The sequence below is a fragment of the Chiloscyllium plagiosum genome, chromosome 11, assembly GCF_004010195.1.
Source record: "Chiloscyllium plagiosum isolate BGI_BamShark_2017 chromosome 11, ASM401019v2, whole genome shotgun sequence".
In the NCBI taxonomy this organism is placed as follows: Eukaryota; Metazoa; Chordata; class Chondrichthyes; order Orectolobiformes; family Hemiscylliidae; genus Chiloscyllium; species Chiloscyllium plagiosum.
Window position 1 is genome coordinate 63,008,763 of NC_057720.1, and position 27,298 is coordinate 63,036,060.

A 27,298-nucleotide genomic window follows, 5' to 3' on the forward strand; every position below is an offset into this window, starting at 1 on the left:
GAACTTACAAAGGGATATAGATAGGTTAATAGAATGGACAAATATCTGGACTACAATTTGAGAAAGAGTGAAATTATCCATTTTGCGAGAAAATGCAGCATTTTACCTAAACGGTAATGGCTGCAGAGCTCTGTGATGTACAGAGATCTGGGTATCCTAGTGGAAGAATCATGGAAGATTGGCATGTAGGAAGACGAAAAAAGGTTGTTTTTTTGTGAGGGGAGTTGAATGCAAGAGTATGCTCCAGTTTTACTGTGCGTGGGTGAGACTGCAACTGGATTACATGCAAAATTTTGGTCACCATGCTTGTGTTATGACATGGAGATAGACACCTAAATCAAATCTGTTTCCCTATTCCTATATTCATAACACAGTGAAATTTAAAAAACTCAAATGACACTCAATTGATCCAATAGCTCCTAATCAGAACTTTTAAACAATTGAAACCAGACAGCAACTTTATAGCTTAAACAAAAGAATCAACAATTTATTTAGATAGTAGCTTTAGCAAAGCAAAGTTAGAAAAAGTAATCTAATTAAAGTCTATGATCTAAATCCATGATTTGGAGGTGTTGGTGTTGGACTGGGGTGTACAAAGTTAAAAAATCACACAACACCAGGTTATAGTCCAACAGGTTTAATTAGAAGCGCACTAGCTTTCACAGCGTCGCTTCTTCATCAGGTGATAGTGGATGAAGGAGCGATGCTCCGAAAGCTAGTGTGCTTCCAATTAAACCTGTTGGACTATAACCTGGTATTGTGATTTTTAACGATCTAAATCCAATCTTCTTTGAGACAAGCAGACAGACAGAGGATGGTGGTGGAGGGTTGTTTTTCAGACTGGAGGCCTGTGACCAGTGGAGTGCCACAAGGAACGGTGCTGGGCCCTCTACGTTTTGTCATTTACATAAATGATTTGGATGCGAGCATAAGAGGTACAGTTAGTAAGTTTGCAGATGACACCAAAATTGAAGGTGTAGTGGACAGTGAAGAGGGTTACCTCAGATTACAACAGGATCTGGACCAGATGGAGTTTAATTCAGATAAATGTGAGGTGGTGCATTTTGGGAAAGCAAATCTTAGCAGGACTTATACACTGAATGGTAAGGTCCGAGGGAGTGTTGCTGAACAAAAAGATCTGGGAGCGCACGTTCATAGCTCCTTGAAAGTGGAGTCGCAGGTAGATAGGATAGTGAAGAAGGCGTTTGGTATGCTTTCCTATATTGGTCAGAGTATTGAGTACAGGAGTTGGGAGGTCATGTTGCGGCTATACAGGACATTGGTTAGGCCACTGTTGGAATATTGCGTGCAATTCTGGTCTCCTTCCTATCGGAAAGAGGTTGTGAAACTTGAAAAGGTTCAGAAAAGATTTACAAGGATGTTGCCAGGGTTGGAGGATCTGAGCTACAGGGACAGGCTGAACAGGCTGGGGCTGTTTTCCCTGGAGCGTCGGAGGCTGAGGGGTGACCTTAGAGGTTTACAAAATTATGGATAGGATAAATAGACAAAGTCTTTTCCCTGGGGTCAGGGAGTCCAGAAGTAGAGGGCATAGGTTTAGGGTGAGAAGGGAAAGATATAAAAGAGACCTAAGGGGCAATGTTTTCATGCAGAGGGTGGTATGTGTATGGAATGAACTGCCAGAGGATGTGGTGGAGGCTGGTACAATTGCAAGAAGAGGCATTTGGATGAGTATATGAATAGGAAGGGTTTGGAGGGATATGGGCCGGGTGCTGGCAAGTGGGACTAGATTGGGTTGGGATATCTGGTCGGCATGGACGGGTTGGACCGAAGGGTCTGTTTCCATGCTGTACATCTCTATGACTCTATAAAGGATGAGAGAAGTAACTGGCCAGTTCACTTAAGCAGTCTCCATGATCTATAGTATCACAGTATGTGGGATTATATCTTGTTCAGTTTCTGAAGCCACCTGTCAATGCAACAGCTTCCAGTAAGCGCTGAGGAATATTCACATAACTGAGATTCTCTTCACTATGTTTTCAACGCGTTGATAAATGGAGGATATCCAGTTAGCAGTCAAGCCTCAGTCCTGTAGCTTTGGCAGCCACATCCTTCTGACAAAACACACAGTTGAAAACCAGTGTAAACTTCAGTTTATCCTTCTGTTTTTCCAACATTTCTTTGTTAGACTGACTGGCATCATTACTCACGGTGAGGCCCCAGTTAATATCTAAACATCTGCCATTTGTTCGAGCATAGTACATTTCCAGAACTAAAATGTCTACAATCTTCTTTGAATAAGAATCAAGCTGCAATTAACTTCCAGGCCTGGTATGATAAACCAGCAGTTTGTTTGCTCTCCTCCCTTTTAAAAAGAAATATGCTCAAAAGTCACATTCAGATCTCAACTTAGAGTTCAGAGCTCCAAACTAAAAATGTTAAAAATAATATGAAGGTCTCAATATATGTAAGGATGTTAAGGTGTTGAAAGCAGTTCAGAGAAGCTTTACTAGACCAATGCCTGGAATGAGTAGATTGACTTATGTGGAAAGACTAGACAGAATAGGATTACTTTCTGTAGTTTAGAAGAGCTGGAGGTAACCCGATTGAAATATGCAAGGTCCTGAAAGGACTTCATTGTGTGGATGTAAGAGGGATGTTTCCTCTCTGGGAGTACCTGGAACTAGGATCACAGTTGAAAACTAAGAGAATGTCTATTTAATAGAAGTAAAGAAAAAAATTCTGGGAGTTGAATGTATTTGGAATTTGCATCCTCAAAAAGCATTGCTGCAGAATCTTTGAATATTTTTAGGGCAGAAGGAGATGGATCCTTGATCATCAGGGATATGCAGTGCAGGTGACATAAAAGGCTGCCAGGAATTTTTAGTTGATATAAGATGGCAGAGAAGATTTAGAGCTGAAACAGTAGCTTGTTTAGTTTAGTATTAAAGACAGACCACAAATTATGATAATTGTCCCTTTGTAGATAGAATATATCCAAGGTAACAAGATTAAAATAGCACACAGACATTTACAGTGAAAACGGAGTCCGATTGCAAGCTGCTGGATAAGGACACCCTTGAGTATGCTGATGGGAGAATTCTATACCTAACTGAGATCCATCACAAATAGATTTACTTAAGATATCCAGATAATCATAGCTATATATTTTAAATTATAGATGTTGAATAGATACATATAACATTAAAAAATGACAAGCATGAAGAGATTCAATTAAAAGTCCTACGGACAAGACAGCTTTAGGCAGTAAATGGGGTGCAGGGGGCACAGCCCACTACTAGCAGGCAGGACTGAATTACAGTTACAGAAGTCAGCGGTATTGGACTGTGCTTAAATACAGCATGCATTGTGAAAGCTACAATGATAGAGATAAAGCTGCCTGCTAAACATCAGACATTGTGGAAGACTGAGGGTTGTCCATCACTGGCCATACAGTCACATGATTAATTTAATTGGGTGTGATTGTAATGAATTAATTACTGATATTTAGACCTATCCTGCATCTAAGCAAAACAAAGAAGAAAAACTCATAAGTGTAATAAACAGTAAATTAATCTCCCCAATAGTGAATTCCATCCATTATTACAAGCAGTGTTCATATCAATATTCTCAACGTTTTCAGTGTGGCCAATATCTTTGCTTGCTTCTCCTCATTGCATTTTAACAGTGGCAGGCGAGGGGGACCAAGTGGAATTCCCGATACAAGTGTCATTGTAGCCTTGTTTTCAGCCACTCCAAAACCTGCATAAACAATTGCTCAAGGTTATCATTGCATAGTACAAGAATTGTTTTTACCACCTCTTTCATGCAAAATTGTTGGGTACATGTTCACAATTATAACTGCATCACTGACCTATGTTACCAGCTAGTCAGTTCTCAGGTAAGTTGGCAGAATCATTAAATGCTCAGTATAAATCAATGGATTGAAGGGAAGTCAGAAAATGCACAGGTCATTTTGGGTATAAAGTGGAAAAATGGGATCAGATGGGATTTCTCCAACAGCTTGGCAAAGAATTACCCATGCAATATTAACCATATCTTTCTCTTTCAGATACTGACAGGCACATTAAGACATTCCATTATTTTCTATTTGTAACAAAAACAAAGGCTGGAAAAATAGGTGGAATGGTATCATTTAACTTAAAATTCATTATTTACATGCTCTCAAGAATACATGTAGACTAATTATGAGCAAATACTTGACATAGGAGAATACACGTCAATGTAATATGTTGTGTCTACGTCACGCTCAGTATGTCTATCGTGCGCTCATGATGTTGACATTGTAAAGCATGTAATGTGACAGAATAAAAATCTTATGACGCCAACTTACCTCTGATCACTTGCAGCATGATATTCTGCTGGAAGCATGACCCTCTGTTATTAACTGCTAGCTTAAACATTAGCTCAGTCACTTGTGTGCTTGAGATGATGTTTGTACAGTATAAAATTTGTTGAATTCTTTAGTATCATGAAATCCACATTCAGTTTCTTTGGTCATGAGAGATCATTTAACCATTGCCACATCAAGTAAAATCATCCTCTTTGGAGGCAAACTCAGACTATAATGCAGTAATGTATTTTGTCTACAGGTCACTAGCAGCCAAGCCAAACACTCACATTTGGCAACAAAACTTAAGTAGGAATATTAATCTAACAAAAACTCAGGAAAATTGTTTGAATTGGATATACTGAAATGCAATACAAAACAAAAAAATTTTTGGGCCAACAAAATTAATTTAAATTTCTATAAATTTCTAGCTCAACAACTTTTAATATCTTTGATCATCAGGAAAAACCTGTATGTTTGGGAGTTAGTCTCTCAAAACAACATGTATTCAATCAACACAGTTTTCAAACCTGCCATTCTACAAGTTCCAAAATTTACACCTGACTTCAGTGTGGTTAAAACAAAAGGGCGAGTCGCTCATGTGAATCATCAAATCAGGAACAAATAAGTTATCGCATCAGTTTTAGCGTTAACAAATAGTTAAATATAGACATATTTAACAAATTCTTCACCATCCAAACCTTTAACTCTATTACAGTCCCAGTCAATGTTTGGAAAATTTAAATCACCTACTATTACAATCTTCACTTGGAGGTGCTGGTGTTGGACTGGGATAGGTCTCTTATAATTGCTCATCTTTCTTCATACATCAGTAAATTATGACATCAGTAAATTATCCCCTTTGCATAATACTGTCTGAGACGAGGAATGTGCATCCATAGACAGTGCTCTTTAATGAGAGCCCATTCTTATTAGATGTCTGTGCTCCTCTGCTTTTATTCAGTTGTTGTGATGTTGCTACTTGAGTTACAGTTATAATTGCAAAGGTTGCCATCTTTTCAACAAAAAACTACATCACCTTGTTTAGGCCTCAACATGCTCTAAAATAAAACACCAGCTTTGGTCTGCTGCTTGCCTGACGTATTACTTTGACACCATTCTTAGAGTTGTATTCTTGAAGGATTGTTTGCTAATTCACTTTAAGGCGGGGGGATGATCTGTTCTCTGAGTGACAGAGACTGAAGACCAAGAACATAAAATGCAAACTTGTGACATGCTGAAGGAACTTGTAAAGCTCTGCAACTCTCCTGTTTCTAAACATTGAATGAATGGTATACATTGTAAACTAGTTTACCATTTTAAGCAGTACATTTTTGAAACAGTACAGTTCCCAGAGAGAGATTGGAGTTAGGTGCAGATCACAGAGTGATAAAACATCAGGTGATAGCAGCACCTCTGATTTTTTTTTCAAAAGAAAGTCTTCTATTGTGCTCCTTCCCAGAACCACTGCACAACAACTTTCTACTTGGCTTATCATTTTCATGAATCTCTGTTGATCAGACATATTGAAAGGAGCTGGAAATGCCTCGATTCCTCTTGCCACCTAGAAATCAACTTTGATATCAGATGCATCCACAATATGTCCAAGATTCTTGGCAGTCAGCTGTAGAATTTGTTGTGGATCTAAATCCCACTTCCTGTGAGTATTGCAGCACAGCTCGCAGCTTCATGTCATGTTCTGTCTGAGTAGATCCATAGATCAGGACATTGTCAATATAGATGATTCCATCCACTCCGAGGTTACTTGATATTGTCCTCCAGAAGTTTTCTGTTGCTGATGTGATGCCGAAGAATAAGAGTAGTATGCTGAAACAAAACCCTCCAAACAGAGTAATGAATGTTGTGAAAAATGCATCAAGGGCTTGTTGCCAAAAAAAATTTTCAAACTTGGAGAATTGAAGTCTTTCCCAATTTTGCTAACCAGGTAGCATGAATGAACAACATACAGCTTTGTTTGGTTGTGCAAATTCTGATAGTCAAAAAGTGTGGCACAGGAAAAGTACAGCAGGTCAGGCAGCATCTGAGGTCCAGGAGAGTTGACGTTTCAGGCATAAGCCCTTCATCAGACATTTTGATAGACCCATTAGTTTTTGGATCTGTCATGGATGAAAATCTCTTGATTCATTGGAGAGTCAAATCCCCACTTTATCTTTCACAAGACTGGATAAGCCACAATTCTGAGTGAAGAGAGACATAATGGCTTCAATTCAGGGCAAAGATTGATGTGGAGCTTTCTTCAAACTTTCCAAGTCGAGTGAACAGCTATGCAAATTCAGCTCTGAAATTTTTGCCAATCTTCTCAGCATTCCAGTTCCTTAAGTTTAAAGAGCAGATTAAGTTCCTTGGGACAGTGTCCTAAGCCAAACCATCTTGAAATAATTTCTGATAAGAAAACAAAATCTCTCATTGGCATTCACTAGTATTTCCATTGTTGAATTTCCACAGTACAAAAATTTGGGGATCGTTACTGTTCAGAAATTCAACTGAAGTCGGTTACAGAAAATTAAGGGTGACAAAAGCAGGTCAGAAGTCAGCTATTTTGGCAGAAGTGATTTTCACGTAACTCTCCAAAAATCCTTTTTGAGGTGTAAAACAGAAGGTGTGAATGCAACACTTAATATTTGCCAAACAAATGAAGCTCCAACACCACTCAAAAAGCTCAATACTAGTCGTGGCATTGCAGTCCGCTAACTCCCTCCATCACCACAGTGCGCAGTATCTTCAACATGTGGTGTGGCAACTGGCAATATAACCTTCCATCACACAATCTCTCCCACTTAGAAGGACAAAAGGAGCAAGCGTATGGAAACACTGCTTCCAAATCCAACAGGATTTTTATTTTAAAAGATATTAAAATTTTTTCATTCTCATTGGGTCAGAATCCTGGAAGTCCTTGCAACATGTGGGAATAACTTCTTCACATAGACTGCAGCAGTTTAAGATGGCAGCTAATCACTCTCTCATGGGAATTTTAGCAAACAATAGTAACTGCTGATTACAGTGACATCCAGGGAATGAAAAGTCATCAGGAATGTTTAATAACAATGCCATTCTACTCACCAAGTCTACTCATAGAGCCAACGAACTCCTGGATCACAGCCTGAAAAAGACATGAATGAAAGTGTACATGACTATGCGATCATAGATACAAATGCAAGGAAGGATAGGAACCAGAAAATAAAATAAACACTAAAATAATTCTATGCAGCTTTGAATATTCTGTTGCATTTATTCAAACACTTTACTTTCTTTCCTGTCTTAAGTATGCAGACTCTTGCTAGGCTATAAATGTGCTACCAACATAGCTGGATTTAAGTTGGTATTTACCATATGTGATTTGAAATAATAATATTTTATCTATGGGTACAAAGATGAGATCAATTGTGTTCTCATTCAATATTCACAACCCAAACTTTGTAGTAAAAGGAATTAGACATAGGTCCACCTGATTTCACTCCTCTCCCCCATCATTTCTTACAATATGTATTCTTTGTTACAATATGTGAGCATATGAGGTATAGTAAGCTTGCAGATTACACAAAAATTGGACGTGTAGTGGACAGTGAAGAAAGTTACCTCAGATTACAATGGGATTTTGATCAGATGGGCCACTGGGCTGAAGAATGGCAGATAGAATTTCGTTTAGATAAATGCAAGCTGCTGAATTTTGGGAAAGCAAATCTTAGCATGACTTATACATTTAATGGTAAGGTCCTGGGGAGTGTTGCTGAACAAAGAGACCTTGAAAGTGGATTCACAGGTAGATAGTATTGTGAAGAAGGTTTTGGTGTGCTTTCCTTTATTGGTCAGAGTGTTTGAGAGAAAGTGAGGGCTGCAGATGCTGGAGATCAGAGCTGAAGAAGGGCTTATGCCCGAAACGTCGATTCTCCTGTTCCTTGGATGCTGCCTGACCTGCTGCGCTTTTCCAGCAACACATTTTCAGCTCTTTATTGGTCAGAGTATTGAGTACAGGAGTTGGGAGGTCATGTTGCAGCTGTACAGGACATTGGTTAGGCCACTGTTGGAATATTGCGTGCAATTCTGATCCCCTTCCTATTGGAAGGATGTTGTGAAACTTGAAAGGGTTCCGAAAAGATTTATAAGGATGTTGCCAGGGTTGGAGGATTTGAGCTATAGGGAGAGACTGAATAGGCTGGGACTGTTTTCCCTGGAGCGTCAGAGGCTGAGGGGGGACTTTATAGATGTTTAAAAAATCATGAGGGGCATTAATAAGATAAATAGACAAAGTCTTTTTCCTAGTGTGGGTGAGTCCAGAACTAGTGGGCATAGGTTTAGGGTGGCAGGGGTGATGGGGTTGGAGGCGGGGGGGCATGGGACTGGAAGGGGCGCAGCGTTGGACAGGTTTAGGGGTGGGAGTGGACAGGGTTATGGACGGGCAGGGGGTGGGGTGGGGGTGGGGCAAGGTCTCACGCACTGTGTGCTTTTGCCCAACCTCCTGAACGGGAAGCAGACTTCACGTAAAACTTTGAGCCCCTGAGGAAATCAATTATCCAAATGAAATAGTGTCCGCCCATCTCGTTCGGATAATCGAGGTTCCTCTGTATATATTTATGGTGTCTGCAGAATGACAAAGAACAAGACAGCTATTCACTGGAATATCATAAAACAAAAAGTTAATGACTGAACTCCATAGGCAATATGAAGACAGATTACAGAAAGCTTACACAAAAACTTAAGACTAGGAAGTGTTGAAAGAAGAAACAACATTGCTTGAAGGAAGATTGAGGCAGAAACATTTAGGGAGGGAATTCCAGACTTAGTTTAGGAACACATTGGGCAAAGGATCAACTACTTTTGATGAAGACAAAGGAATAATCTTGAGGAGTTCTGGTAGAAAGTAGAAGGTAATTTGTTTTAAGTGGACTTATTCACTGAACTACTTGAATTAAATCTGCAAAACGTGTGGGACAAGTTTTCAGGTTATCCTGTTACAGCTTCTGTGATCACCAAAAAAGATTTTTACAAAGCGCCTTCATTATAGGTATTGGTCTTGTGGCATTACCACTATGCACCACAATGTTCTGTCTAAGTTTTGTGCACATACAGCTGCACCAAGGTTCTACACAGTGATTAACATTAAAATCATGGCAATGACTTCTGGCTTTGGAAGTCTCTGCTGCATATTGACCCTGGAGGCTCGTGTAGCCAGAAAGAAAATTAGAGGGTACGTTACATAACATTGCTAACCCTGAGATCCCAGCTAACATTCTGAGGTCATGGTCTCATATTTTTGGATATAGATTCAAATTCGACCATAGTCGATGTCAAAATCTGGTCATTAAAATAGTGACCTAACGGTGACCATATCAGGATTGTGAATGGCTATAAAAATTTATCTGCTTCAGAAATATCCTTTAGCGAAGGTAATTGATGCTCCTTACCATGTCTCACTTACATCTAACTCCAGACTCTCAGCAATGTGGTTGACTCTTAACTGCCCCCTTTCCTAACAAGGCACTCAGTTCCAGGGCAACTGGGAACGGGCAATAAATGCTGACCTTGCCACTGTCATCACAAGGATAACAAATTGTATTCCTGGAGCTAGAAAACTAATTTACCTGGTGCTCCCTCGCCGAGTCGTAGTCTCCTCTCTCAGCATAAGTCAGCATCTTATTACACAAACTTCCCATGTAATTATATGTACTGAAGGAAAATAGATATTACACAATCATTATGAATGTTAAGAATTAAATCTAAGAGTCAAACTTTTAAATAAATAGCACCAGCTTTCCAGCCTGCATGCAGGAATAGATCTTCACAAAACCCTTAAGAAATATGTATTGCACATACATGATTACTCCCATTTAGCAAAAGAATAATGGTCTCTGGTGCCTGCTATTTTTGGATCCCTGGGCTCTCCTAGCTTTCAATTACCGACTACTTTGTGCTAGTTAAGACTTGCTGGAAAGGTTCCTGCTAATCCAGGATTACTTCACTTCTATAGGCACTCCTTCGTACCCCACACAGTCACATTCTGCCTTGGTGTCCAGGCCATCTTTCTATGTTTTTCATCAGAGTCAAGGCGTCTAATCCCAATGACAAATGCAAATTTGAACGGTTGACATGAGAACATCGTCATGATCACACTCACATTTCAGCAAACCAAGGATAAAGGAAAGAAAATGGAACATAGAAAGATGCCACGAAATGAAATAGAAAAGTAGTGAATAAACACTTCAGATTAAAAATAAGACAAGGAAAATAAAGTAAACAGTTGACCAGGAAAGCTCAGAGAACCAACATCATATACTTTTGGAAAAACTGCCCAAACAATTAATCCAAACAATTTAAATGAAAATTACAACAAATTGATGTTTTAGTGCTGAACTACATTTAGAACTCCAAAATAGTTTGCCATAGCAGAGAACGTGTTTCACTCACATAATAAGAAAAGCAACAGGTTTTCCAACTTTCCAGTTTGGAATGTAGCAGGGGACTGACACAAACATTGTCATTGAAGAGACCACAAGGTAGCAAAGATAAAGTAAATTCACCATAGTAATACCAGACCTCAGGGCTGCTCTGAGAGAGTACAAGAGTGAGAGCAAAAGACCATCATCTTAACCCTTCAGCCACTATTAAAAATAATCATAGCAATTGCAGAGGGAAGAAAAAAATCCCAGATATATAACACACCTTTGTGACAGTAACAAAGTAAAAACTTCAAGATATTCTCTTCACTACTAAAGGCATGGATTTCTGGTTTTTATACCAACCTAGACAGAAACTGCAGGATTTAATCCCAGAAACATTAGTTAAATTCTCAGAATGTTGCATAATAAACATTTAAACTTACCCAGACACGTAAAACAATAGCCCTCTCAATAATACATCACAAAGAATTGATGAAACTTTACACACAGTAAGTAGGAGATAGAAATCACTAAAGATTTACCTGCCAACAGCTCCACTTGCTCCCAGTACAATTGCTGACAAGAGTAGCTGTTGAAGGAAAGCTAAATTCAGAACAAGGCTATCAGAAGACACCAGCCAATTACAACAAGTGCACAATACCTAGATAATACCGTTAGATGTGTACTGTCTCTCTTATTCGATGGTTTTTCTTGCTTAAATTTATGGGCCTGGAAGTTTGAAATGGCTTTTCTTAATGATATTGCCTTATTGGTTTATAAATGTTCAACTAGACCATCCAAGTGTACATGCGCAAGTTAACACAAATGTAAAATTGAGATCTGTTTCATGCAGTTCAAAGTAGCCCAAAGCTAAGCAGCTTCATCCCACGTTCTACCCATTTGTAATTCATATTGATGAATACTTCAGCTAAAAGATTTCGCCGTAAAATTAGATATTAATAAAGGTATTTATCATCAAGATAAAAATAAAACACAAAATAAGTGAAGATCACAAAACAAAACAACCAACTCTTGCGTGTCAGCTGGGCTATGCTGATGGCACTCTCACCTCTGAGTCAGCAAGTTCTGGATTCATTCCAGATCTTGAGCATAAAAATCAACGCTGACGCTCCAGAGCAATACTGAGAAATCCTGTACTCCTACAAGTTGTGCCTTTCAGATGAGATATTTAACTAGGTTGGTTTGGGTGAATGTAAAAGATACCACAGCACTTACAAGTGTCATTCAGTCCTTGCATGGGAATAGAAATGAACCTCAAGGGCAGCATCTAAATGATTTGGAACAATTCGATATTGGTAGGTAAAACAAACAAGCTTATGAAGGCTGAATATATGCAAATACTCACACTAACAGTGTGTCAATGGATCAAAGGTATTTTACATTAGTTTGATCTCAATATTTTCAAAACAATTGACTAATGTGCAATATTCAATGTGTTTGATGATACAGAGGATGACTGTGCTGGAAAATGGGAATTAAAATAGTTAGGTGGTGGTTTTTGACTGGCGCAGATGCGATAGGTCAAAGGGCTCCTTCTCTGCTGTTCATCTCTATGATTCTATAACTAATGAAGTCAATGCTGCCAAGCTACCAGTACCAATGAAGACAACAAAGAAGATCCATGTGATGTTACTCAACCAAGTTTTGGGACAAATTATTTGATGATTCAATGGTAATCAAAGTGATTTTGAAGGATTTTATTAGTGAAGTATTACAATTATTTCACAGTGTTGAATGATTTTTCCAAATTACAAACTGAAAACTCCAGAGTAGCCAGTATCCTGTCACCAAGTCACCCTTTATTTAAATGTGCATAGTACTTGACAATGGTCTGGCTTCCTCACAGCCAACTCTAAGTGAAGAGAATCTCTGATACTCTTGTTTATTTTATTTTCAAAATCTTTTAAAAAAATATTTTCTTCTGTTTCTCCTGTACAGCAATAGTGCTTATTTTTCCCCACATCACCCATAGTTTTGTGTGTACAGACTCAGTAAAAGAGACACCATTGTGCAAGAACTTTATTCAATATCTCCATTATCAGGAAAATCACTTATTTGGTCAGTGAACACACTCATGTTATATCTTAGTCAGGGCTCCCTGATTTGACCAGATTAACATCCCCAGTCAGACCTCATTATAAGTTACTGAACAAACTAAGAATTATTAGTTATTTTATGGGCACAAATCACGCATGCATAGCAATCCCTCAAAAACATTACTATGTAACTCAGTCAAAAAAATTAGTCGGGAAAATTTGACTTTTTGACCAAGTATACATGATAAATGCAAGGTTTGTTTTTAAACTTTATAATGTTTAGCAACACATTTGTACAATTTTAGACTCAAACTAAATCTTGACATAATTAAAGCATCTCATTTGATATGTTCCCAGAAAATTTGTACTGTATGTTCTCCATTAATTTGGCACTTGAGACTACACACAGTACTTTCATGCCATGTGCCAATTTATTGGACTCTTTATTTAAGTACTCATGACCTCTTTCTATAAAGCCTAAAAGCTATTATAGCTTTATCTGTGTGCAAGATTACCCTTAAGGAATTACTAACTCAAATCTTTCGGTCTTTCAGTTTATCCACATTTTCAGTGCATTTCCACTGAATCTAAACTAACACTAGGTAAGCATAGAGGATCATCATAATGAAAAAAGGAGGCAATCAAATGAAAATATATGTTGCAGAAGGACATACTGGAATAAATCCAAAGATTGAGAACGTTTCAGGAAGAAAAAAAAGATACCCATATCCCCATCAAGAACACAATCCAAGAAGAACAATTCCAGCTGTATCAAACTAGAATGCTTTTGTATTTGCTCCTGACATCACACTCACTTGGAAAAGACAAAGTTCAGCATGCGCTACAAGATAGGGATCATGCCTAATAATCCATTCACACAGGCAGGTGCAACTTCATACTGAAACAGAGGAATACATTTACATCAAGCTAAAGAAATTACAGCAGATCCTGTTCCTTTTGTTTGCACATACTATATATAAATATATATAATATCCCAACCACATCTTTTCCTTGTGCAATTTGGAACGGAGTTTCATATACACATGCCTCTAATCTTAATTTATCTTGGAAACAGTATAAATGTAGATTTTGTAACCTCCCTTTTAGAAGCTTTTCATTCCTTCAGCTTCTTAATCGATGTACACAAACCTCACCACTACTCTAATACATGCTAAACTGAAAAGTTTAAAGAATCAAATGTTAATTACACATTATCAAAAACATCCATACCTCATCTTTCCCATACAGCAATGTAAACCTATCCTTGAACTTGTGAACACATTGACCAAAATCCAACAAGTCACTGCTGGTGAACTTCACTCCCTGGAATGTTGGAATCCTTTTTTCGATCCCATCTAGCAGTTCCACAACATTTACTGCAATGAGTCAAAATTATGTTAGATTTAACAAAGCTCTTGAGATATTTTCAAAGTCTGCTGTATGTTTTTGTACTTACAAGATACTCCAGTAAATTCAGGAATGTGATAATAGTAGAAAGGAATGCTGGGGGCAGCAGATGCGACTTCCTGTAGGAATTCTGTTAAAGCTTCTGTAACAAGAAGTTAATTTCTTTTCAATTATCAAATTTTGGCCTCAAATTTGCTAACATTGTAGTCATTATAATTCAAAAATAACTAATTGAGAAGTACACAGACATTGCAACATCTAAAGTTATGTTAAGTTGCACATTACTGGTGGATCTCCCAAGTTGCAGCTTTAACTTAGATAAAAGTCACAATTCAATTGAATCATATGGTGAAAGTCAGGTTAAGAAACTGTGGGAAATGATTCTCATTAGCTTAAAACTGAATGATATGAAACTGTTTCTGCTCGAGCCCAATGTGCCATTGTGAAAAGAAAAATAGAATAAGGGAGAAAGAGTGTAGAGAACACAAAAAGCAAACCAAAAAAGGCAGACTTGATCATATGCTAATCGTAGGCATTATATTATGGAGTTATGTCCACAATTGACAAAAGCTATTTAGAAACGCCTACAGCAAATAGAATGGTGATCTGCATAAAGCAAATAAAGTTCATTCAGTCTCCTCCTCAAAGTTGGAAATAAATTATTTCTGTCCTGAATGAGTGATTGAATCTTTCAAAGGATAAATTGTACCATGTAGTATAGTACTCAGCCATATGCAGTAGGCTTGATTCCTAGTTTATATGGAAGTGGGTACTGAAATTGGTCTCAGATCTACTGTACAAAAAAAGTCTCTAGGTCATAAAGATTAATCTGCTTGGTGTATTACAGACTCTGACTGCATAATTGTCAGTATTTTGTTTGAAAAACTGTGGCAAGCAACATAAATACACAACCTATACTTTGAGGCTTGAAGAAGAATGGGGAAATGACTGCAATCCCAGAAGCATTGCACTTGGCAGCATGTATTGCCTGAAACAAAATATAAACAAAAATATCTATTAGTCCATATATTCAGTGTTATCCTCACAAAAAATAGCCTCCATCTCCATCCTAATTTTTCAGGGATTGCTAATCATGGTTTATGCAATATCATCATTCTACTGCAAGGCAAGGCAGCAAGTCCAATTTCAGACAGTCCAAGGATTGAACCTTCAGGTGTTGGTGTTGGTGTTATTCTGTACCATACTGGCAAACTGGCACCTTTATGAAATCATACTACATAACTATATTTGTCAATCATGTGTGCCCTAGAACTCTGTGGGAAGCTAGGGAAGTGATTGCTGGGCCTCTTACTGAGATATTTATATCATTGATAGTCATAGGTGAAATGCCAGAAGACTGGAGATTGGCTAACATGGTGCCACTGTTTAAGAAAGGTGGTAAGGACAAGCCAGGAAACTATAGACCAGGGAGCCTGACGTCAGTGGTGGGCAAGTTGTTGGAGGGAATCCTGAGGGACAGGATGTACATGTATTTGGAAAGGCAAGGACTGATATGGGATAGTCAACATGGCTTTATGCGTGGTAAATCATGCGTGGTAAATCATGTCTCACAAATTTGATTGAGTTTTTTGAAGAAGTAACAAAGAGCTTTGAGATGAGGGCAGAGCGGTAGATATGATCTATATGGACATCAGTAAGGCGTTTGACAAGATTCCCCATGGGAGACTGGTTAGCAAGGTTGGATCTCATGGAATACTAGCCATTTGGTTACAGAACTGGCGCAAAGGTAGAAGACAGAGGGTGGTGGTGGAGGGTTGTTTTTCAGACTGGAGGCCTGTGACCAGTGGAGTGCCACAAGGATCGATGCTGAGTCCTCTACTTTTATCATTTATATAAATGATTTGGATGTGTGCATAAGAGGTATAGTTAGTAAGTTTGCAGATGGGACACCAAAATTGGAGGTATAGTGGACAGTGAAGAAGGTTACCTCAGGATCTGGACCAGATGGACCAATGGGCTGAGAAGTGGCAGATGGAGTTTAATTTAGATAAATGCGAGGTGCTGCATTTTGGGAAAGAAAATCTTAGCAGGACTGATACACTTAATGGTAAGGTCCTGGGTAGTGTTGCTTAGCAAAGAGATCTTGGAGTGCAGGTTCACAGCTCTTTGAAAGTGGAGTCGCAGGATAGTGAAGGTGGCATTTGGTATGCTTTCCTTTATTGGTCAGAGTGTTGAATACAGGAGTTGGGAGGTCATGTTGCGGCTGTACAGAACATTGGTTAGGCCACTGTTGGAATACTGTGTACAATTCTAGTCTCCTTCCTATCGGAAAGATGTTGTGAAACTTGAAAGGGTTCAGAAAAGATTTACCAAGGATGTTGCTAGGATTGGAGGATTTGAGCTATAGGAAGAGGCTGAATAGGCTAGGGCTATTTTCCCTGAAGCGTCGGAGGCTGAGGGGTGACCTTATAGAGGTTTATAAAATCATGAGGGGCATGGATAGGATCAATAGACAAAGTCTTTTCACTGGGGTAGGGGGATCCAGGACTAGAGGACATAGGTTTAGGGTGAGAGGGGAGAAATGTAAGAGAGACCTAAGGGGCAACTTTTTCATGCAGAGGGTGGTGCGTGTACGGAATGAGCTGCCAGAGGAAGTCGTGGAGGCTAGTATAGTTGCAACATTTAAAAGGCATCTGGATGGGTATATGAATAGGAAGGGTTTGGAGGGATGTGGGCCAGGTGCTGGCAAGTAGGACTAGATTGGGTTGGGATATCTGGTCGGCATGGACGAGTTGGACCGAAGGGTCAGTTTCCATGCTGTACATCTCTATGACTCTAAGTAAATAATGGCATCAGTACTGAATGTTCAATCTCAATTAAAGTTAGGTGACACAGGGAAATGACACCCAACATAGTCACCAGGAAAGTATAAGCAATTCAACATTCAAACTCTTCAATTTCAGATAGTATCAATTATAAACACAGGAATTCCTTTCCCAAGTAAATCTTCAGGTTTGGGCAGTTTCGGCGACCTTTAATTATCTCTGAACAACTTAGAAAATTTACCTAATGGTGCCAGAGCAGACCATTTTACCTTTCTCATCATCTCTTACAAAAATATCAAAAAGTCTGTTAAACAAGAAAATCACTATTTCTGGAAATAGTGCTCATGGATTGCACCTATTAAGCTTTTGATGCTTGGAATGGATAGGTTGATATCTAAGAAGGATGCAATACATTGTGGTATTGTTAGATTATCTGAAGTTTTATCTCAGTCTAAAAGTATTCAGTTAGAGACTCAGTGCAGAGTTGCAGCATGTGGCTGAGCAACCAGTGAAATATCAACAGGGTACATGGCCAAATATAGCATCTTTTGTATTAAATGTTAAGTTAGACAAGGCCTTCACGCTTAGTTGGATGTGCAAAATACTGCAGCCAGTTTTCTGAAGAGGAGCTTGGGGTTCACTTTCCATTCTGGCTAACATATATTCAACAAAAACACTAACTCATTTCTGTCACTACTGTTCAAGATTGATACATCTAAATGTTACATCAGAACAGCAGTAGGCAATTCAGTCCCTCAAATCATGGCTGATCTGTGTTGTAACTCCATATACCTGCCTTTGGCCTATATACCCTAATTCTTCGCTGAACAAAAAAGTTTACCTTTCTCAGATTTAAAATGAATAATTGCACTACTGTCATTTATGAAAGAGTGTTCAAAATATTTACTACCCTTTTGTATAAAAGTGCTTCTAAACATATCTCCTAAACTAAACTGGCTGTAATTCTCAGAATATGCCCCTAAATTCTACAATCCCCAACTGGCAAAAATAGTTAATCTTTACCAAGCCTGTTTTTTTTTAACCTGATCATCTCTTGTAAACTTCCATCAGATCACCATTAAGCTTCTAAAGTCTAAGAAAAGAAGTCTAATTTATATAATCTCTCCTCAGAACTTAACGCCTGAAATCCAGATATCACTCTTGTAAACCTTCGTTGTTCTCCTTCCAAGGCCAATATATTCTTCCTCAACTGTGGTGCCCGGGCAGCACGGTGGCACAGTGGTTAGCACTGCTGCCTCACAGCACCAGAGACCTGGGTTCAATTATCGCCTCAGGCAACTGTCTGTGTGGAGTTTGCACATTCTCCCCGTGTCTGGGTGGGTTTCCTCAGGGTGCTCCGGTTTCCTCCCATAGTCTAAAGATGTGCAGGTTAGGTGAATTGTCCGTGCTAAATTGCCCGTAGTGTTAGGTGAAGGGGTAAATGTAGGGGAATGGGTCTGGGTGGGTTGCTCTTCGGAGGGTCGGTGTGGACTTGTTGGGCCGAAGGGCCTGCTTCCACACTGTAAGTAATCTAATCAAATCAAGATCTGCTCATAGTACTCCAAAATGGGATCTAAACAGGATTTTGTCTAACTGCAGCATAATTTGCGCATCCTTGTGCTCCAGTCCTCTAGATATAAAGGCCAGCATTCCATGAGCTTTCTTGATTTTTTTCTAAAAATGTTCATGGCATTTTAAAGGTCTATGCACCTGAAACCCTAGGGTCTTAACGTCATGCCATCTACAAAGTACCCTGATCTACCCTTCTGGTCCAAAATGGATAACTTTGCTTACAAATTCCATCTGCCATAGTTTTGCCTATTCACTTAATACAAAATTACGAAGGAATATTTGAAAGACTATCTACACTGTCTACAACGCCACCCAACTTCTAGATTTCAGCTGTACATTTTTCTATTAAGTCAAGAACTATTTGAAGAAGTAGAGATGTAAAAACAGAGATTTGTAATCAAGGTTTACTAGCAGTAAAGCTAAAGTAACTTTGAATACCTAAGAACATCTCTATAGTTTTAAAATTATATCAAAAACAAAAGTACCACGGAAGTAGCAGGTGCCACGTGGTGGAAGAATGTTAAGTGTTTCCATAATACTGAAATAGAATTGTGTGCGTGCTTTACAAATACCTGCACAATTACAGCTTCCTATCAATATTGTGCAGAATGAGCAGATAACAGAACTATATTTAATTGCAAATAACTAAAACATATAAAGAAGCTCCATTAACAGGGAAAATCATGATGTTAATAAGAATTGCAGAGCAGTTAAAATTTTATTTTCAATAGTTAAACTTTACAGTAATAAAAGATATATTAATGCATTAGAAATTTGAGAAAAGTTGCAAATTGAAAAATGACATCAGTTAAGAGTCAACGGTGAAGTATTTATAACTATCTTCAGCTAGAAATGCAGAATGAGTAAACCATCATGTTATTCTCTTGAAATCCCCAATATCACAGATGCCAATCTTCAACCAATCTGATTCACAAAGATACTGGAGTGATGCAACATGCCAACGGTTTGTCATGATGGTGCAAATCCAATATCTTCTTTTACCTAGTTACCATCAATTCTGAAGGGTCAGTAGACCTGGAATATTAACTCTGCTTTCTCTGTACAGATGCTGCCACAGACCTGATGAGATTTTCCAGAAATGTGTTTTTCTTTGTGATTTCCAGCATCCAGTTCTTTTGTTTTTTCCTTCATTTTCATCATTCCCATCAGAGTCTCAGCAATCTTCTGTGCATTTGACATTTGCTGTACACATGGCTATGTACAAATAGCAAAATAAACAGCAAACTTCTACACTATGTATGTACATGAAAATTTAAGCTTACCAATTGTTTTGATTCTTCTATACTTAAGGAACCCACGTGAATTATCACGTGATTTAACCTGTAGACAAAAGCAGAAAGAAAGCAACGCTTTATGTGCCGAACGGAGCATAAAGGTTAACAATATTCAGCTGGTTTTCATGGGAAAGCTCCACTTGGCTAGACTTGTGTAGCAGATGGCTCTGTCAATCTAATAATGAATAAGTACACACTCTGTTAAGAGATCTGTGCATCTCCTTAATCAGTCAGACTGAAGACCTCATAAACATATGAAATAGGGGGTGCAAGCCATTTGGCCCCTCAACCCTGCTCCGAAATTCATAAAATCATGACCAATTTGGTTGTGTTCGAAATTTCACATTCCCACTCACCCTCAGAAACCACTGATGCCCTTGCTGAAGAAAAATCTCTCTCTCTTTGTCCGAAAAATACTCCATTATCCACTTCTACAGCATTTTGAGACACAGAACCCCAAAGTCACATAACTCTCAAAGTTAATGGCACTCACTAATTTTAAAAACAAGTCTCCTCATTCTGGACTCACCCACAAGAAAAAACATACTTTCCACATCCACTTTGGCAAGATCATTCCAAATCTTTTACACTTCAATTAGGTCATCCTTCATTCTTGTAAGTTCCAGTAAATACAAGCTCAGTCTGTCCAACCTTTCCTCATAAGACGGTCCACTCATTTGAAAATCAATCCAGTATCTTGGCTGAATCTCCACGAACATATTTATATCCTTTCTGAAACATGGTGACCAAAGTTGCACACAGTTTGAGATGTGTCTTCCTAATGCCTGTAGAACTGAAGCATAACTTTTTAACATGTATATTCAATTCCTCTTGTAATTAAGGATGACATGCATTTGCCTTCTTAAATACTTGCTGTAAATGCATTCTAACCTTTTTGTTACTCATCCACCAGAACACAAAAATCTCTTCACAACTCAGAATTCCACAGTTATTCCCCATTTAAGTAATAGTCCTGTTTTCCATTCTTCCTGCCAACATGAACTTCACATTTTCCCACATTCTACTCCATCTGCCTGATTGTCCCCCCAGTCACTCAACTTATCTACATTAATCTACAAACACTTCATGTTTTCTTCATAGCATTCTATCTTAACTATCCATGAATTTAGCTACGGTGCCTCCTCTCATCCAAATCAGTGATCTAAATTATCAGTTAAAAAAAAAGTGAGCGTAGAGATTGAGTGAAGAAAGGCCAGATAGAGTATTGAATTCAATGCCAATTCAGGGGCAGAAATTAGAACAGGAGAAAAGCAAGACAGGCTTTGAGAAAAAAAAATGTAGGAAATAAAATGATAATTAAGAGAAGCTTGATAATACAGCATTTGCATATTGCTGAAAGGAAAGCATGATGTGAAGGTTTTTTTGCATACATCAAGACAGATAAGAGTAAAACATTTTTAAAGGAAGCATCAATATATGTTGCATCAGAAAGCATGCCAATTGGTTGCCAATTAGACTTTGGTTGCATAAATCATAGCAAGCCTGCCAATGTAGTATCTACATCAACCATTAGGTTTCTCTCCCCAGTACACTGGTCAATATTTATCCTTTTATCAGTTTAACACAGATTGCCTGGTTATTACTGTTTTGGGAGCTTGTCGTACACAAATTTAATGTTAGTTTTCCCATTTTTCAACAGTGACTATATTTCAAAACAAGTCAAAGTTATTTTTAATACTTTGAAATGTGCAAAGATACAAAAGGTACTACAAAAATATTTTCTTTCTTCACTTCGCCATTGCAGGGAGAAGCCATGTGATGTTTCTGATTTTGTATTTAAGAAAACTATTGTCATCTAACAATGGGGTCAAACATGCAATAGAAATCTTAAGCACACAGACATACTTAGATCTCTTATTTCATATCTAGTCTCTACTGGGGCTTCTTGGAGAAAGTGAGGACTGCAGATGCTGTAGTTCAGAATCGAATGTGTTGTGCTGGAAATGCACAGCAGATCAGACAGCATCTGAGGAGTAGGAGAAATGATGTTTCGAGCATCACCAAGCTTAGTTAATTGAGTGATTTTAAATTTTAAAAAGGCATGGAAGCAATACTTAAAGTAAATTATTACATTGGGAAGAGGAGAGCAAGAGAACAGAACACTTGATGTTAAAATTAAGTTTGAAAATCAATGTCTTGGTGTATAGATATAATTATTCATTTTATTTAGATTGAATCCAAATGTGAGCACTCACTTGCCCTTTCCTTGTTTAATCCACTCTTCAGCAAGCAATTTTCTTTCTTCAACAGTAAGGGAAATGCCCTCTGCAGTTGTGCCATTCACTAGAAAGCAACAGTTGAAACATTATGGGACTATTGGATGAAAGCAAAGTATTGCAGATGGTGGAAATCTGAAATAAAAACAGAAAAGCGCAGAGGATCTCAGCCATTCTGTAAGCATCTGTGGAGAGAGAAATAAAATTAACATATTGAGTCTGACATGGCTCTCTTTTAACATTGATATGGGCTGAAAAATGGTCATTCTTTATGGGGTGGGGTGTGGGTGAGCAAGTAGAACTGGTGGCAAGGGCGTCCACAGCAAAAGAGAAAGGGATGATAAAGGCACTAAAAGGAGAGATTGAGAAGTAAAATGGCATGTGAAAAGGAGAAATTCGACTCGGCAAGATGGCAACGATTCATTAGACCCGCCGTGGATGGCTCTGCCTAACAGCCAAGGCATATTGGTGTTTTTTGCCATCCCTGGATGACGTCTTGGAGAGAATTGTTAATTTAAAACTTTGAGAACACAAATTTGTTCATATTTTGGAATGGGAAGGATGCCAAAGGGAAAGGAAGTGAGCAAACAGCAGCAAGGAAGACATTCCACTGCAGCACTGGGCATGCAGGAGGCCGCAGTAGCGGCCTCTCCCAAACCCCCAAGGGACTTCATGGACCTGCAGGAGTTGGCAGCGGCGATGGCAAGACTTACGGGGAAGGGTGAGGCTGCGTTCGAGAAGATCCGTGCTCAGATACAATCCATCATGTCCATGCTGCAAAAGCATGATCGGGAGCTCCAGGGCTTCGGGCCACAGATGAAGGAAGGTTGAAGGGTGGAGGGTTTACTTATTTATTTTTGCCTAAGGCTGGGGCACAGTCCAGGCTTGAAGAAGCTGTGAAGGGGGGATGGATAGGGTGAATGTCACCTATGGGTGGGTAGTGGTGGTGGGGGTGGGGAGGTAGTCTTTTGTTTAAGGTTTTCAGAAGTGGTGATCGAGTCCTTGTCCGGACGGATCCAGGCCCTGGAAGAAGCAAATGCAAGCCTTGAGAGATCAGGTCGATGACCTCAAAAATCAAGGTCAGAGGTCGAATCCGTGGATTGTCGGGGTCCCGGAGGGTGAAGAAGGTGGGCAGCTAGTCAGCTTCTTTGAAAACTGGCTGCTGTAATTCCTATTCCAAATTGAATCTGGACGGCTGCATATTGAAAGGGCCTACTGGGTGGTGGTGCACAGGGCCGGGCCAGTACAGCGACAGTGCACCAGTCCTAGTGCACTCCACACATACAGGGACAAGCAAAGAGTGACAGAAGCCTCCAGATCACTGGGGAAAGATCTGCAGGCACAGCCGCCCAAGGGGCCAAAAATTATGTTCTTTCAAGATTTCTCGGCAGCTGTAATCTGAAAGAGGAAGTCCTTCGATGAAGTTAAGAAGATACCAAGGAACATGGGCATCCAGTACTCCATGAGGTACCTGGCGATGCTCCGTTTCAGCCGCAAGGGTTCCATTTATATATTTGACTTGACAGATAAAGCCAAGAACTTTGTGGACACTTTAAATTAGGCTGACTGATCTAAAGAGTATGGTTACTGTTCGTCCTCTTTTCCTTCTTTTCCATAGAACATAGAACAATACAGCGCAGAACAGGCCCTTTGGCCCTCAGTGTTGCGCCGACCTGTGCACTATTCTCAGCTCGTGCCCCTACACTATCCCATCATCATCATCCATGTGCTTATCCAAGGATTGTTTAAATCTCTCTATTGTGGCTGAGTTAACTACATTGGCAGGTAGGGCATTCCACGCCCTTACCACTCTCTGAGTAAAGAACCTGCCTCTGATATCTGTCTTAAATCTATCACCCCTCAATTTGTAGTTATGCCCCCTCGTACAAGCTGTCTTCATCCTAGGAAAAAGACTTTCACTGTCTACCCTATCTAATCCTCTGATCACCTTGTATGTTTCGATCAAATCCCCTCTTAACCTTCTTCTTTCCAATGAGAACAGACCCAAGTTTCTCAGCTGTTCCTCATAAGACCTTCCCTCCAGACCAGACAACATCCTGGTAAATCTCCTCTGCACCTTTTCCAATGCTTCCACATCCTTCCCGAAATATGGCGACCAGAACTGTACACAATATTCCAAATGCGGCCGCACTAGTGTTTTATATAGTTGCAGCATGATATTGTGGCTCCGGAACTCAATCCCTCTACCAATGAAACCTAACACACCGTATGCCTTCTTAACAGCACTATCAACCTGGGTCGCAACTTTCAGAGATCTATGTACATGGACTCCACACTACAAGAATCTTTCCATTGACCCAGTACTCTGCCTTCCTGTTATTCTTCCCAAAGTGAATCACCTCACATTTATCTGCATTGAACTCCATTTGCCACCTCTCTGCCCAATTCTGCAGTTTATCCAAGTCCCCCTGCAACCTGTAACATTCTTCCAAACCTTCCACCACTCGACGGACATTAGTGTCATCTGTAAATTTACTAATCCCTCCACTTATCCCTGCATCTAAGTCATTTATAAAAATGACAAACAGCAGTGGTCCCAAAACTGATCCTTGTGGCACACCACTAGTAACCGGACTCCAAGTTGAATATTTTCCATCAACCACTACTCGCTGCCTTCTTTCAGAAAGCCAGTTTCTAAACCAAATTGCTAAATCCCCATCAATCCCATGCCTCTGCATTTTCTCCAACAGCCTACCATGTGGAATCTTATCAAAGGCTTTACTGAAGTCCATGTATACATCAACTGCCCTACCTTCACCTACATGCTTGTCACCTTCTCAAAAAACACAATGAGGTTTATGAGACACGATCTGCCCTTGACGAAACCATGTTGAATGTCTGAAATCAAGTTGTTGCAAGATGATTATAAATACTATTTCTTATAATCCTTTCCAAAACCTTTCCTACAACAGAAGGGTCATCTCTACTGCCCTTTTCCTCTCTCCCTAACACGTTTTATTTTTAAATATCTTGGAATACATATTTTTTTATATTTTTATAACTGGATTTTATCATGGGAAATTTTATAGGTGCCTTTTGTTGTTTTCCCCTTTCTTTGTCCTTTTTCTCTTTTAGTCATAGTTGAGGTTGACATGGAGCCAGGAGTGGGTGGAGTGCTTATCCTGATTTTGTCTTCTTCTGTTAATTTAAGTATCATCTCCTTATTTACTTACTTATTTTTGCCTAAGGCTAGGGCACAGTCTGGGCTTGAAGGAGCTTGAAGGTGGGATGGATAGGGTGAGTGTTCCCAATGGGCAGGTGGGGGTAGGAGTTTCCTGTTTAAGGTTTTACAGCTGGTTTTCTTTGTAGTTTTTTTGGTAGCAATAGTCATTTGTAGTTATGTTAGAGTAGTTTTTGGATACACAATTTTATGATTCTATGAATATCCATTTACTTGTGCTTGACGCATTGCAAGCAGGGTTCTCCCTCCCAGGGGTTCAAGGATCTCTCAAAGGGGATATGGCTAAGTGTCTTGCTAAAAGGTACACTTGGAACATCAAAGGAAGTCATTCACCTGTTAAGAGGGAAAGGGTTGATATCACCCTGTTGCAGGGAACCCATTTTGACGATGGGGAACACCTGATGTTACGACTGGGGTGGGGGAAGATGACTGGGTATTCTTTTCATTCTTTACTACTAAAAGTAGGGGTGTGGCCGTACTTAGCCAGAAAAATCTTCTATTCACATTATTGGAGCAGATGAAAGATGAGCAAGGGTGGTTTGTGATACTTAAGGCCCTGATACATAGGGAGGAATATGGGACCTTAAATGTTTACTGCCCCCTGGCACATCCCCTCAAATATTTGATTAGCGCCTTCTTGAAGCTGAGTGCCTTTGGAACATAGCACATTATTATGGCGAGGCGGGGGGGAATTTCAGGCTGCGCTGAATTCAGTACTTATACAAACCGCACAGAAAGAACTTGCTTTTGCTAGACAAAAGCTGTTCGAGTATGGGGATAGGCTGAATTGTATTGGTCTGAAGGTTGTGAAGATAGGTGGGCCAAGTTGGAAACCTTTTTTAAGAGCCTAGTCCTCCATGGGGTAACCTTGGAACATGCCTCTTTCCTTAATGCCCCCTTGACAGTTCAGGAAATACAGGAGGCAGCGAGGCAACTTCAAAATGGGAAAGCGCCTAGCCCAGATGGTCTCCTGGGTAACTTTTACAAGGAATTTATAGGGATTCTGTCAGGGCCGATGCTGGAAATGTACAATCCTACATGCATGAATGCCTACCACCATTTTTGAGAGAAGCTAATATTTCTCAAGAAGGGGAAGGTTCCTGAGGATCGTGCTTCATACAGGCCCATCTCCCTAATAAATTGAGATTTTAAGATTCTGTCGAAGACTTTGCCGCTGAAATTGGAGAAGGTGTTGCCCTATATTGTCAAAGAGAACCAGACAGATTTTATAAGGGGCCGGAGGTCCTCCAATAAAATTACAAGGTTGCTGATCCAGGGTTTCATGATTTCCTTAGATGCAAAGAAAGCATTTGACCCGGTGGATGGTCGTATTTCTTTTATGTCTTAGAGCAGTTTGCGCTGGGTGGGGTCTTTGCTCGGTGGGCGGAGGTTTTATATCACCACCCTTTGGCCGCAGTCATCACCAACAGGGCGAAGACTGGGAACTTTAGGATTGGCAGGGGTAGTTGTCAAGGTTGCCTCCTCTCACCATTATTGCTTACGTTGGTGATACAGCCGCTGGCAAAGGCCATTCATTGGAACATCCACATAACTGCTCCGGACAAGGGATCGAGGGTATACAAGATTACACTTTTTTATATCATATATTTTTATGAAGAAAAAAGATTTTTAACTATTACAACAAATACAAAACAATGCAATTCAAAACAGTACAAAATTATTACAAAACTAAATCCAAATAATAAAAAGAATTCCCCAACCCACCTTCCTATACGAACGTATAAACATAAAAAGAAGTATAAAATTAAAAAAAAACCTAAACTAGCTATTTAACTAACTAAATAAATACCTTACAACAAACAAATAAATAGTAATAACTCAGCCCAGCCAAACAAAACACTCATACATTCACAGTTCCTCCTCCCTGGATATTGGACTCATGAAACATAATAGTTACGGCTATATAAAAGCCCTTGGTAGTGTGGCAGATAAATCTGTGTCCAGGTATTTCAAAAAGAGTTGCCATGTCTTGTAAAAATTCTCAGTTTTGTGGTATACCATATTTGTGAGAAAATCC

The 27,298-nt window shown here is 39.3% G+C and overlaps 1 protein-coding gene across 3 annotated transcripts in view; it reads right to left on the reverse strand.

Moving 5' to 3' along the window:
* Nucleotides 1-3,104: 3,104 nt before the first annotated feature.
* The window catches only part of npl (N-acetylneuraminate pyruvate lyase (dihydrodipicolinate synthase)), a 50,598-nt gene continuing 26,404 nt past the window's right edge, over nt 3,105-27,298 (reverse strand). For 2 of the 3 annotated variants that reach the window (XM_043699533.1, XM_043699532.1), the window contains 9 exons: nt 22,038-22,125; nt 19,810-19,867; nt 15,081-15,156; nt 14,218-14,310; nt 13,992-14,137; nt 11,247-11,293; nt 9,910-9,994; nt 7,391-7,430; nt 3,105-3,720 (listed from right to left, as the gene is read on the reverse strand). In XM_043699533.1, the coding sequence (XP_043555468.1) occupies nt 3,575-3,720; nt 7,391-7,430; nt 9,910-9,994; nt 11,247-11,293; nt 13,992-14,137; nt 14,218-14,310; nt 15,081-15,156; nt 19,810-19,867; nt 22,038-22,125 (779 nt within the window). In that variant the 3' untranslated portion in view covers nt 3,105-3,574. The remainder of the gene's footprint in view (nt 3,721-7,390; nt 7,431-9,909; nt 9,995-11,246; nt 11,294-13,991; nt 14,138-14,217; nt 14,311-15,080; nt 15,157-19,809; nt 19,868-22,037; nt 22,126-27,298) is intronic. The other variant, XM_043699534.1, reaches the window with a different exon arrangement.